Source organism: Triticum urartu, chromosome 1, assembly GCF_003073215.2.
Source record: "Triticum urartu cultivar G1812 chromosome 1, Tu2.1, whole genome shotgun sequence".
NCBI lineage: Eukaryota > Viridiplantae > Streptophyta > Magnoliopsida > Poales > Poaceae > Triticum > Triticum urartu.
Genome location: NC_053022.1, coordinates 453,341,555 through 453,355,112, shown reverse-complemented (window position 1 = coordinate 453,355,112; position 13,558 = coordinate 453,341,555). Strand labels below are relative to the sequence as shown.

Genomic DNA, 13,558 nt, shown 5'->3' with positions numbered 1-13,558 from the left:
TTTCGGTCTATGAGGGTACGTGGAAAACACTCTCCCCTCTCGTTGCTATGCATCACCATGATCTTGCGTATGCGTAGATTTTTTTTTGAAATTACTACGTTCCCCAACAGTGGCATCCGAGCTAGGTTTTATGCGTAGATGTCATATGCACGAGTAGAACACAAGTGAGTTGTGTGCGATATAAGTCATACTGCTTACCAGCATGTCATACTTTGGTTCGGCGGTATTGTTGGATGAAGCGGCCCGGACCGACATTACGCGTACGCTTACGCGAGACTGGTTCTACCGACGTGCTTTGCACACAGGAGGCTGGCGGGTGCCAGTTTCTCCAAATTTAGTTGAACCGAGTGTGGCTACTCCCGGTCCTTGCGAAGGTTAAAACAGCACCAACTTGACAAACTATCGTTGTGGTTTTGATGCGTAGGTAAGAACGGTTCTTGCTCAGCTCGTAGCAGCCACGTAAAACTTGCAACAACATAGTAGAGGACGTCTAACTTGTTTTTGCAGGGCATGTTGTGATGTGATATGGTCAAGACGTGATGAGATATAAGTTGTTGTATGAGATGATCATGTTTTGTTGAAGTTGTCGGCAATTGGCAGAAGCCTTATGGTTGTATTTTTATTGCATAAGATGCAAGTGCCAAATAATTGTTTTACTTTATCGCTATGCGATAGCAATAGTTGCAAGAGCAATAGTTGGCGAGATGACCATGTGACGACACATTGATATAGATCAAGATGATGGAGATCATGGTGTCATGCCGATGATGATGGAGATCATGACGATGCTTTGGAGATAGAGATCAAAGGCACAAGATGATGATGGCCATATCATGTCACATATTTTGATTGCATGTGATGTTTATCTTTTATACATCTTACTTTGCTTAGTTATGACGGTAGCATTATAAGATGATCTCTCACTAAATTCAAGATAAAAAGTGTTCTCCCTGAGTATGCACCGTTGCCAAAGTTCATCGTGCCCAGACACCACGTGATGATCGGGTGTGATAAGCTCTACGTCCATCTACAACGGGTGCAAGCCAGTTTTGCACACGCAGAAATACTCGGGTTAAACTTGACAAGCCTAGCATATGCAGATATGGCCTCGGTACACTGGAGACCGAAATGTCGAGTGTGAATCATATAGTAGATATGATCAACATAATGATGTTCACCATTGAAAACTACTCCATTTCACGTGATGATCGGTTATGGATTAGTTGATATGGATCACGTGATCACTTAGATGATTATATGGATGTCTATCTAAGTGGGAGTTCTTAAGTAATATGATTAATTGAACTTTAATTTATCATGAACTTAGTCCTGATAGTATTTGCATATCTATGTTGTAGATCAATAGCTCGCGTTATTGCTTCCCTATGTTTTATATGTGTTCCTAGAGAAAACTAAGTTGAAAGATGATAGTAGCAATGATGCGGACTGGCTCCGTGATATGAGGTTTATCCTCATTGCTGCACAGAAGAATTATGTCCTTGATGCACCGCTAGGTGACTGACCTATTGCAGGAGCAGATGCAGACGTTATGAACGTTTGGCTAACTCAATATGATGACTACTTGATAGTTTAGTGCACCATGCTTAACAGCTTAGAATCGGGATATCATAGACGTTTTGAACGTCATGGACCATATGAGATGTTCCAGGAGTTGAAATTAATATTTCAAGCAAATACCTGAGTTGAGAGATATGAAGTCTCCAACAAGTTTTATAGCTAAAAGATGGAGGAGAATAGCTCAAGCAGTGAGCATGTGCTCAGATTGTCTGGGTACTATAATCGCTTGAATCAAGTGGGAGTTAATCTTCTAGATAAAATAGTGATTGACAGAATTCTCTAGTCACCATCACCAAGTTAGTAGAACTTCGTGATGAACTATAGTATGCAAGGGATGACGTAAATGATTCCCGAGCTTTTCATGATGATGAAATCAATGAAGGTAGAAATCAAGAAAGAGCATCAAGTGTTGATGATTAACAAGACCACTAGTTTCAAGAAAAGGGCAAAGGGAAAGAAAGGGAACTTCAAGAAGAACGGCAAGCAGGTTGCTGCTCAAGTGAAGAAGCCCAAGTCTGGACCTAAGCCTGAGACTAAGTGCTTCTACTGCAAAGGGACTGGTCATTGGAAGCTGAAATGCCCTGAATATTTAGTGGATAAGAAGGATGGCAAAGTGAACAACGGTATATTTGATATATGGGTTATTGATGTGTACCTAGCCCTGGGTATTTTATACTTGTTCGGTTGCTAAAAAATTAGTAACTCGAAACAGGAGTTACAGAATAAATAGAGACTAGTTAAGGGTGAAGTAACGATGTGTGTTTAAAGTGGTTCCAAGATTGATATGATCATCATCGTACACTCCCTATACTTTCGGGATTAGTGTTAAACCTAAATAAATGTTATTTGGTGTTTGCATTGAGCATGAATATGATTTGATCATGTTTATTGCAATAAGGTTATTCATTTAAAATCAGAGAATAATTGTTGTTCTGTTTACATGAATAAAACCTTCTTGGGTTATACACCCAATGAAATTGGTTTGTTGGATCTCGATCGTAGTGATACACATATTCATAATATTGAAGCCAAAAGATGCAAAGTTAATAATGATAGTGCAACTTATTTGTGGCACTGCCGTTTGGGTCATATTGGTATAAAGCGCATGAAAAAAACTCCATGCTGATGGGCTTTTGGAATCACTTGATTATGAATTAGTTGATGCTTGCGAACCATGCCTCATGGGCAAGATGACTAAGACTCCGTTCTCCGGAACAATGGAGCAAGCAACAAACTTATTGGAAATAATACATACTGATGTATGTAGTCCAATGAGTGTTGAGGCTCGCGGTGGGTATCGTTATTTTCTGACCTTCACAGATGATTTGAGCATATATGGGTATATCTACTTGATGAAACATAAGTCTGAAACAATTGAAAAGTTCAAAGAATTTAAGAGTGAAGTGGAAAATCATCATAACAAGAAAATAAAGTATCTACGATCTGATCGCAGAGGCGAATATTTGAGTTACGAGTTTGGTCTTCAACTAAAACAATGTGGAATAGTTTCACAAACTCATGCCACCTGGAACACCACAACGTAATGGTGTGTCTGAACGTCGTAATCGTACTTTACTAGATATGGTGCAATCTATGATGTCTCTTACTGGTTTACCACTATCGTTTTGGGGTTATGCATTAGAGACAGCTACATTCACATTAAAAAAAGGCACCATCTAAATCCGTTGAGACGACACCGTATGCACTATGGTTTAGCAAAAAACCTAAGCTGTTGTTTCTTAAAGTTTGAGGTTGCAATGCTTATGTGAAAAAGTTTCAACCTGATAAGCTCAAACCCAAATCAGAGAAGTGCATCTTCATAGGATACCCAAAAGAAAATGTTGGGTACACCTTCTATCACAGATCCGAAGGCATGATATTCATTGCTGAGAATGAATCCTTTTTACAGAAGGAGTTTCTCTCGAAAGAAGTGAGTGGGAGGAAAGTAGAACTTGATGAGGTAATTGTACCTGCTCCCTTATTGGAAAGTAGTTCATCACAGAAATCTGTTCCTGTGACTACTACACCAATTAGTGAGGAAGCTAATGATGATGATCATGTAACTTCAGATCAAGTTACTACCGAACTTGGTAGGTAAACCAGAGTGAAATCCGCACCAGAGTGGTACGGTAATCCTGTTCTGGAGGTCATGTTACTTGACCATGACGAGCCTACGAACTATGAGGAAGCGATGATGAGCCCAGATTCCGCGAAATGGCTTGAGGCCATAAAATCTGAGATGAGATCCATGTATGAGAACAAAGTATGGACTTCGATTGACTTGCCCATTGATCGGCAAGCCATTGAGATTAAATGGATCTTCAAGAGGAAGACGGACGCTGATAGTAGTGTTACTATCTACAAAGCTAGAATTGTCGCAAAAAGGTTTTTGACAAGTTCAAGGTGTTGACTACGATGAGAGTTTCTCACTCGTATCTATACTTAAGTCTGTCTGAATCATGTTAGCAATTGCCGCATTTTATGAAATCAGGCAAATGGATAAACAAAACTGCATTCCTTAATGGATTTATTAAAGAAGAGTTATATATGATGCAACTAGAAGGTTTTGTCGATCCTAAAGGTACTAACAAAATATGCAAGCTCCAGTGATCCATCTATGGACTGGTGCAAGCATCTCGGAGTTGGAATATACGCTTTGATAAGTTGATCAAAGTATATAGTTTTATACAGACTTGCGGTGAAGCCTGTATTTACAAGAAAGTGAGTGAGAGCAGTACAGCATTTCTGATAAGTATATGTGAATGACATATTGTTGATCGGAGATAATGTGGAATTACTCTGCAAAGCATAAAGGAATGTTTGAAAGGAGTTTTTCAAAGAAAGACCTCGGTGAAGCTGCTTACATATTGAGCATCAAGATCTATAGAGATAGATCAAGACGCTTGATAAGTTTTTCAATGAGTACATACCTTGAAAAGATTTTGAAGTAGTTCAAAATGGAACAGTCAAAGAAGGAGTTCTTGCCTGTGTTACAAGGTGTGTAGTTGACTAAGACTCAAAACCCGACCACGGCAGAAGATAGAGAGAGAATGAAAGTCATTCCCTATGCCTCAGCCATAGGTTCTATAAAGTATGTCATGCTGTGTACCAGACCTATTGTATACCCTGCCCTGAGTTTGGCAAGAGAGTACAATAGTGATCTAGGAGTAGATCACTGGACATTGGTCAAAATTATTCTTAGTGGAATAAGGATATGTTTCTCGATTATGGAGGTGACACAAGGTTCGTCGTAAAGGGTTACGTCGATGCAAGTTTTGACACTGATCCAGATGACTCAAAGTCTCAATCTGGATACATATTGAAAGTGGGAGCAATTAGCTAAAGAAGCTTCGTGCAGAGCATTGTTAACATAGAAATTTGCAAAATACTTACGGATCTGAATGTGGCAGACCCGTTGACTAAACTTCTCTCACAAGCAAAACATGATCACACCTTAGTACTCTTTGGGTGTTAATCACATAGCGATGTGAACTAGATTGTTGACTCTAGTAAACCCTTTGGGTGTTGGTCACATGACGATGTGAACTATGGGTGTTAATCACATGGTGATGTGAACTATTGGTGTTAAATCACATGGAGATGTGAACTAGATTATTGACTCTAGTGCAAGTGGGAGACTGAAGGAAATATGCCCTAGAGGCAATAATAAAGTTATTATTTATTTCCTTATATCATGATAAATGTTTATTATTCATGCTAGAATTGTATTAACCGGAAACATAATACATGTGTGAATACATAGACAAACAGAGTGTCACTAGTATGCCTCTAGTTGACTAGCTCGTTGATCAAAGATGGTTAAGTTTCCTAACCATTGACATGGGTTGTCATTTGATTAACGGGATCACACCATTAGGAGAATGATGTGATTGACTTGACTCATTCCATTAGCTTAGCACTTGATCGTTTAGTTTGTTGCTATTGCTTTCTTCATGACTTATACATGTTCCTATGACTATGAGATTATGCAACTCCCGTTTACCGGAGGAACACTTTGTGTGCTACCAAACGTCACAACGTAACTGGGTGATTATAAAGGTGCTCTACAGGTGTCTCCGAAGGTACTTGTTGGGTTGGCGTATTTCGAGATTAGGATTTGTCACTCCGATTGTCGGAGAGGTATCTCTGGGCCCACTCGGTAATACACATCACTTAAGCCTTGCAAGCATTGCAACTAATGAGTTAGTTGCGGGATGATGTGTTACAGAACGAGTAAAGAGACTTGCCGGTAAACGAGATTGAATTAGGTATTGAGATACCGACGATCGAATCTCGGGCAAGTAACATACCGATGACAAAGGGAACAACGTATGTTGTTATGCGGTTTGACCGATAAAGATCTTCGTAGAATATGTAGGAGCCAATATGAGCATCCAGGTTCCGCTATTGGTTATTGACCGGAGACGTGTCTCGGTCATGTCTACATAGTTCTCGAACCCGTAGGGTCCGCACGCTTAAAGTTCGATGACGGTTATATTATGAGTTTATGTGTTTTGATGTACCGAAGAAGTTCGGAGTCCCGGATGAGATCGGGGACATGACGAGGAGTCTCGAAATTGTCAAGACGTAAAGATCGATATATTGGACGACTATATTCGGACATCGGAAAGGTTCCGAGTGATTCGGGTATTTTCGGGAGTACCAGGGAGTTACGGGAATTCGTATTGGGCCTTAATGGGCCATACGGGAAAGGAGAGAAAGGCCTCAAAGGGTGGCCGCACCCCTCCCCATGGGCTGGTCCGAATTGGACTAGGGAGGGGGGCGCCCCCTTCCTTCCTTCTCCTTTTCCCTTCCCTTTCCTTCCCTCCTACTCCTACTACTTGGAAGGGCTCCTAGTTCTACTAGGAAAGGGGGAATCCTACTCCCGGTGAGAGTAGGACTTTCCTAGGGCGTGCCATAGAGAGAGCCGGCCCTCCCCCTCCTCCACTCCTTTATATACGGGGGCAGGGGCACCCCAAAGACACAACAGTTGATCTCTTGATCTCTTAGCCGTGTGCGGTGCCCCCTCCATCATAATCCACCTTGATCATATCGTAGCGGTGCTTAGGCGAAACCCTGCGTCGGTAGAACATCATCATCGTCACCACGCCATCGTGCTGACGAAACTCTCCCTCAACACTCGACTAGATTGGAATTCGAGGGACATCATCGAGTTGAACGTGTGCAGAACTCGGAGGTTCCGTGCGTTCGGTACTTGATCGGTCGGATCGTGAAGACGTACGACTACATCAACCGCGTTGTGCTAACGCTTCCGCTTTCGGTCTACGAGGGTACGTGGACAACACTCTCCCCTCTCGTTGCTATGCATCACCATGATCTTGCGTATGCGTAGGAATTTTTTTGAAATTACTACGTTCCCCAACAAGTACCGCCTGTAAGCGGTAGTACCGTCCATGTCAAGCGGTAGTACCGCTTGTAAGCAATACTTTTGTTGTCAGTTCCGCGGCTACTACCGCTGCTTTCTTGGGGTCCTATTTTTCGTATCGTGTTCAGCAGTAGTAGGGCGGAAGTGAGGTGCGGCAGCACCGCCTATAAGCAGTAGTACCGTCCCTATTGGGCGGTAGTACCGCTACTACAATACTATCGCCGCGCTATGCTCTGTCCTGCCTACTCTGCTCATGTGTTCTGCTTCTCCCGCAGTAGTACCGCTGGGATGAGCGGCAGTACCGCTTCGGCGGCACTACCGCCCAAAGGTTCTTTGTTGTTGCTCTATTTTCTTGTTACTACCGCCCGAGCGGTAGTATCACTCGATGGAGCGGTAGTACCGCTCGTGTGCGGGATGAGCACATAACGGTTGGATTTTTTCCCACCTATAAAAGGAGGTCTTCTTCCCCATTGAAACTTATCTCTTGAGTTCGTGTTCTTTCTCTATTGTTGACCTTCTTCGAGCTTGCTATCTCTCAATCCCTCCATGGATTCTTGCTAGTTTTGGGGGAAAAAGATGGGAGATCTAGATCCACATTTCCACCAATCACTTTCTCCTTTATGTGAGGGGAACCCCTTGGATCTAGATTTTGAAGTTCTTGGTGTTCTCCTTCTTGTTCTTCTTCTCCTTTTCCTCCATAGCTTTAGTTGCTTTGATGGGATTTGAGAGTGATGGATTTGGGCACTTCGTGTGCCCTTGCCATTGCATTAGTTGCACCGTTTTGTGTTCCCCATGGTGATACGTGGAAGTTACAAGTTGAGAAGCTTATTACTCTTGGGTGCTTGGTACCCTGGAGCTTGTTCCTTTTGGGTGCTTGGGCACCCTAGATGGTTGGTGGTGTTTGGAGCTCAATTATTGTGGTGTAAAGCTTCGGGCAAGCGTCGAGGTCTCTAATTAGGTTGTGGAGATCGCCCCGAGCAATTTGACGGGTACCGGTGACCGCCCCCAAGGGTTGCCAAAAGTTTATGGGTTCGGTGACCGCCCCCAAGGGTTGTCATTTGTATAGGTCCGATGACCGCCTTCAAGGGTCTCTTAGTGGAATCACGGCATCTTGCATTGTGCGAGGATGTGAGGAGATTATGGTGGCCCTAGTGGCTTTTTGAGGAGAATTGTGCCTCCACACCGCTCCAAACGTAGATTAGCATCCGCAAGGGTATGAACTTCGGGATACATCGTCGTCTCTGTGTGCCTCGGTTATCTCTTACCCGAGCCTTATGCACTTCACTTTGTGATAACCATAGCGTTTCATGTTATCTTTCTTGATATCACCTAATTGTTTATCTTACCTAGCATAAGTTGTTGATGCACATAGGTGAGCCTAGTTGTTTTAGGTTTTGTGCTTGACAAATTAAACGCTAGTTTTATTCCGTTTTTGTTTAAACTTAAATCATAATTATTTTAAAGCGCCTATTTACCCCCCCTAGGCGACACGATCTTTCAAGCACGCATCGTCTGGGATCTACCTCGGCTGAAGGAAGGTCAAAGCTGCACGGTCCACCTCGATGGTGGGAACTCCGGAGATAGAACGAGGCAGAAACTATCAAACCATGTGTCGAAAACGTCACTCTGGGTATTTTTGGGCTTTTCAGCCCAACAGGGAAAATCCCTGAAAGCCCTCGCAAGCAGTGGAGGAGGTACCAAAATATTATTGGACGGGCTAAATTGAAGAAAAGCACACAAGTTTAGCTTCCCAGACCCAATTTCACCTTATTCAATGATTTGGCCTAAGGCTGGGCGGACCACCACCCACTTTTGTTTTAACTAAGCTCCATCCCTGCTCCTAGTCCCGTGTGTACCAAACAACACGAGAGCTATATCTCACTCTTTACGAGGTGGTAGCTCATCTCGTCTTGCCCCTGGCGCCGCTAGCATGCAGACCCAGGTGTGTTTTGTGGTTTTAGAAAGCTAATATGGACCGGTTTGGACTAGTTGAAATTTCCGCGTGATCTTTTCTATGTGTTTTCTATATCGATTTTTTTCCTTTCGATTTTCTCCTTTTTTTTGTCCTCATTTATTTATTATTGTCTTCCATTCCTTTTATTTTTTCCTTCATTCCTGAAATACACGCACACATTTTTCAAATGCACATAGAACATTTTTCGTATACATGATTATCGGTTTTCACATACACGTTGAGTATTTCCAATTATGGGTTGAACATTTTTCTCAAATACATGTTGAACATTTTTTGATACACGATGAATTTTTTTAACACACATTGAACATTATGCATAAATGCCATGAACATGTTTTTTAAACATGCAAACCATTTGTTAACTGTTAGATTTCTTTTAAATGCGACAAACATTTTTTGGAATATTCGTAACTTTTTTTTACTTACCCAAATATATATTTTAACATTTTATAAATATGTTTTAAATGTCGAGAACATATGTTTGAAATTTTGGAACATTTTTTTAATGGTATAATTTTTTATTAAATCACGCATATATTTATTTACATTGTATACTTTTATTTAAATTTCTGAAACAAATTTTGAAATGCACGAACTTTTTTTAAATGTCACAAATATTTTTTGAAACGTGTGAATTTTTTTGGTTGCGTGATGAAATATTTTGATATTTTGAAACAATTATTTTTGTATTTAAATATTTCAAATATATAAACAAAAGTAAAAAAGAAAGAAGAAAAAATGAGAGGAAAAAACGAACGAAACGTAGCGGACCCACGCGACCCTATTGGGCCGACCTCGCTTGAGGTACAGAAGACGCGCGCTCAAGGCCTCAACAAGCGCCCCGGCCCCGCGCAGACGAGTCGAGCGAGGTCCCAGCAAAATGATAAGCTTCAGGAGTGAAGAAAGCATTCGAGGATAAGAGGAGGAAGAGCCGTTGAAGGACAAAGAAGAGATGACGATGTCGTCGCCGGCGTCCACCCACCTCCTCCGCCCCGCGCCCGCGGCGCCCCTGCTCCCTCGCCTCGCCTCCGTGCAGCTCTCCCGCGTCGCCGGCGGAGCTGCGCCAAGGAGCAGGAGACGGAGCGGCCGCCTGGCGGTGGTCCGCGCGGCCACCGCGGAGGTGGCCGAGGCCGCCGGCGCCCCCGCCTACACCACCGAGTCCCTCATCCTATACTTCAAGGCCGAGGGCACCATGGAGGAGAGGGCTGTTCCCAAGATCACCCAGGCCCTCGAGGTGACATTCACTGATTGATTGATTTGTTGCTGATTGGGATGGACGATGAACGTCGGCCGGTAAATCAACCGTCGATTGAGGTGAACATGTGCGTGTGTGTTGTAGGGGATGGATGGCGTCACTGACCTGGAGGTGCTCATCGAAGAAGGCATCGGAAGTGTTGTGGTAAATTTGCCCCCTCTGCTCCTGATTTTTCATCGTCCACTGCTCCTAGTATTCAGTGTGCACGTATATATGTGCATTTCTTTTGCGTGGAATATACTTATCTGTCTACAGTCATATGCTCAAACCATTATCCCAATTTTGTAAACATGAGCGCTCATGTGATCAATCTATTTCTCAGCCACATTGTATCATGAGAAGTGTACTCTGCAAGCACAAGAAAAGACTGCCTTACAAGCAGAGAGAGCATTATCGTCAGATAGTAAGTAGTCTCGATAGTAGGCTCTTAATTCTAGGCCCAAACGATTTTCTTTCCTACAAACTCCTGTCAAAAGGAAAACCCACAAATGTCTATAATTTCTTTTTGTCTGGCACTCAAGTTATCTGAAAGAATCAAAAGAAGAAAGCAAAACACAATTAGCTACAAAGGTCACTGCAAGCTACTCCTGTAATCCTGTCTCTATTGCTGACAGATTAACCATGGAAATATAATCAGGAGAGATGAGAGCAACGCTGTATATTTTTGTATCCATTACGCTTATAAAAGTGAGTTGTAGTCGCAACATTTTACAAACAAAAACGCCGTTACGGACAATGTGGTGAGGAACAAGGAAAGTTCCTTGCAGTGGTTCTATCCTCAGGGCACCTGGAAAGCACAACAACAAAAAATATCAGTTAGGTCACTATGTGGTAAGCACTTATCTGATTTTTCACTATGTAGTTATATCGTCATGTTAGAAAAATACCATTTAAGTTGAAACTTGAAGACCACTTTTGTTTTTATTTGAATTTTTTTTAAAAAAAACAGATCAAGATCGAAACTCCAAATAGTTAAGATGTAGAACAGTTCACACTGATTTCTTGACAAATTTCTATTTTCACCAAGAAGTCATATTTATTTTCAAGTTTCCTCAAACTTCTAAACTTCATTTTCCTTACAGTGCGAGGAAATGAAACACCTTCATTTTCCTTAGTTTGTTGAAACATCCAGAGCCTAGCATAAACTGCAGTGTTTTGTTAGCCCAAAAAGTACAAGACAAAAAAAGGGTTAAACTTAGCTGCCAGCAATAGCCAAAACGTTGCAGTTCTTTTTTGATAAAGGACGTTTTTATTATCTCAGAATGTAGTATCGAACGGATACAAAGCATTATGAGTAACACCAGGCCTCTGCATAACTAAAGATGCACACAGCCAAATCCAAAAGTTTGGCAAAAATCATGAAATAAAACCGACATATCGGCAACAGTAGAGTCCTATAGGCTGACACTATGCCTATGTCGAAGGTGGTGGTGGATCGATCCGGAGGTTATGCTGCCACCCATGTTGGGAAAAAACCTCTGTAGCCACCTGCACATCAGTTCTAGAACAATTAATATGCATGTGCTCATTTTTAAGAGTCTTCTCACTCTGTAATAATTCATTCCATTTCCAGCTTCAAGAGCCTTGATGCATGGCTGCAGAAGCGAATTTATTTAAATATAAAGTTCTATGTTTTATTCATGCCATTTTATTTCGTGAGGTTATGTGATACATTATCACCGTTGATGTATGTTTTTGCTGGAGCAACTGCAGTTAACGAAGGCGACAACAGTCCAAGCTACCGGGGTCGCCTCAAACCTGGTGGAAGCCATCCAGGGAGTTGGTTTCAAGCTGCAAACTCTGAGCCTCAGCTTCGAGGACTTTGACAAGGCGGACGCTGCTGCTGCAGTCACAGGAGAAGGAGCAGACGTCCAAGCCAGCGAGTGAGCTTCACGGCGCCGTGCCTGCGCTGAGTGCACAAGATGTGCTCTGATCGTTGGGGTTCAGTCTTTCTTCAGACATTTTTTTTTCTTTGGTTGCCATACACTTCGCTCCTAGAATTTTTTCAAGCTGTACGTTTTACCTTCTGGCATGACTACGTACCCTATGGGGGCTTTTAGAAATGCTGCATCTTCCCATCATCAAAAAAAGAAAAAAAAATGAAATGCTGCGTCTTGGGAGTTTCCCGTTTCCTTCGCATTGGTGTGTGTTCTTGGCCCGTTCTATCTGAAGTGGGAGGACAAACCGTCTGGTCCGCCATATTACGCGCTGGTTGACCACGCTGCGTCAGCAAACTCACTCAATACGCTTCCCCAGAAAAGGAGAGGATGCCAACCTGGGCCGGTCTCGTAGAGACCCTCCATCTTCAAAATCTCAAACCCATGCAAACACACACACACACACGACCGACCATTGCATGATGCGAATACACATAAACAATGAATATAACACACAAATAAAACTTATATTCAGTGTGGATCCACATATATTCCACAAGATCATTGAGTAGTTGCACATGCATCTGTGTATCTTGGAATTGTTGATGCATCTCTAGAAAGTTCACAACATGCTCTGCATCTTGTTCTGGGAGGCGGGCATGCACTTCACCTTGTCAAAATCATGTGTGTGGGCTGCTCCTTTCTCCCTCATCCTCCATAATCATGATGTGCAAGATTACAGAACAAGTCATCACGTGCCGCAATGTCTCAGGATCCCACATCACTGCACCTCCACGAACAATACCCCAACAGGCTTGAAGCGCTTCAAATGGCATTTCCACATCCTTCCTCCCAACTTCTTGCATTTGTGCAAAGAGGCATCTTTTTTATCTTGGGGATTGGGTATAGTTTTCACAAACGTCCCACACTGAGGATAAAAACAATTGACAAGGTGGTACCCCCATGTTATAGTCATGCGCGTTGATGGTGTAGTTGCACGCAGGAGCATCCCAAACACAAGGTCTCTTGAGCAGCGGAGATCCCTGAAGCACATTGATGTTGTTGTGAGAACTTAGCATGCCAAAGAAAGCATGATAAATTCACAAGTTCTTTGACGCCACTACTTCAAGTATGATGGTGGCCTCTTTGGTTTTCTCTTGGTACTGCCCGTGCAAACTGGTCTGACAATTTTTTCCATCGCCAATACATACAATAGACTGAACTAAGCATACCTAAAAGACCTCTTGCTACTCCAAATGTTAATAACGTTTATGTGTCCTTGACATTTGGTTCTCTTGAGTACTCCGTGTAGGTAAATTGCTCCATGGCATCAATGCATGTGATTTTCACAGCCGGGCGTACTCATCAACAACATTTATAGCTTTACCTTATGCAACATCCTCATAGTAGTCATTCATTTCTGCAACTGAGAGAATGACAGTTGTCCGCAACAATCCTTCCTCGGTGTGAAGTAATGATCACATGCC

The 13,558-nt window shown here is 42.5% G+C and overlaps 1 protein-coding gene across 1 annotated transcript; it reads left to right on the top strand.

Annotated features, from left to right (window-relative positions):
• The first annotated feature begins 9,812 nt into the window (after positions 1 to 9,812).
• On the top strand, positions 9,813 to 12,333 carry LOC125518541. The gene is made up of 3 exons (XM_048683357.1): positions 9,813 to 10,173; positions 10,279 to 10,338; positions 11,908 to 12,333. Exons 1-3 carry the CDS (start codon positions 9,892 to 9,894, stop codon positions 12,079 to 12,081), a joined length of 516 nt encoding a protein of 171 aa, XP_048539314.1. The 5' UTR covers positions 9,813 to 9,891; the 3' UTR covers positions 12,082 to 12,333.
• Positions 12,334 to 13,558: the final 1,225 nt, after the last annotated feature.

What these genes read in the sequence shown, in the direction of transcription:
- LOC125518541 (XM_048683357.1), top strand. Translation starts at nt 9,892, where the DNA reads ATGACGATGTCGTCGCCGGCGTCCACCCACCTCCTCCGCCCCGCGCCC. An exon ending in AGATCACCCAGGCCCTCGAG is followed by an intron (nt 10,174 to 10,278) that starts GTGACATTCACT and finishes TGTGTGTTGTAG; the next exon opens with GGGATGGATGGCGTCACTGA. An exon ending in AAGGCATCGGAAGTGTTGTG is followed by an intron (nt 10,339 to 11,907) that starts GTAAATTTGCCC and finishes GAGCAACTGCAG; the next exon opens with TTAACGAAGGCGACAACAGT.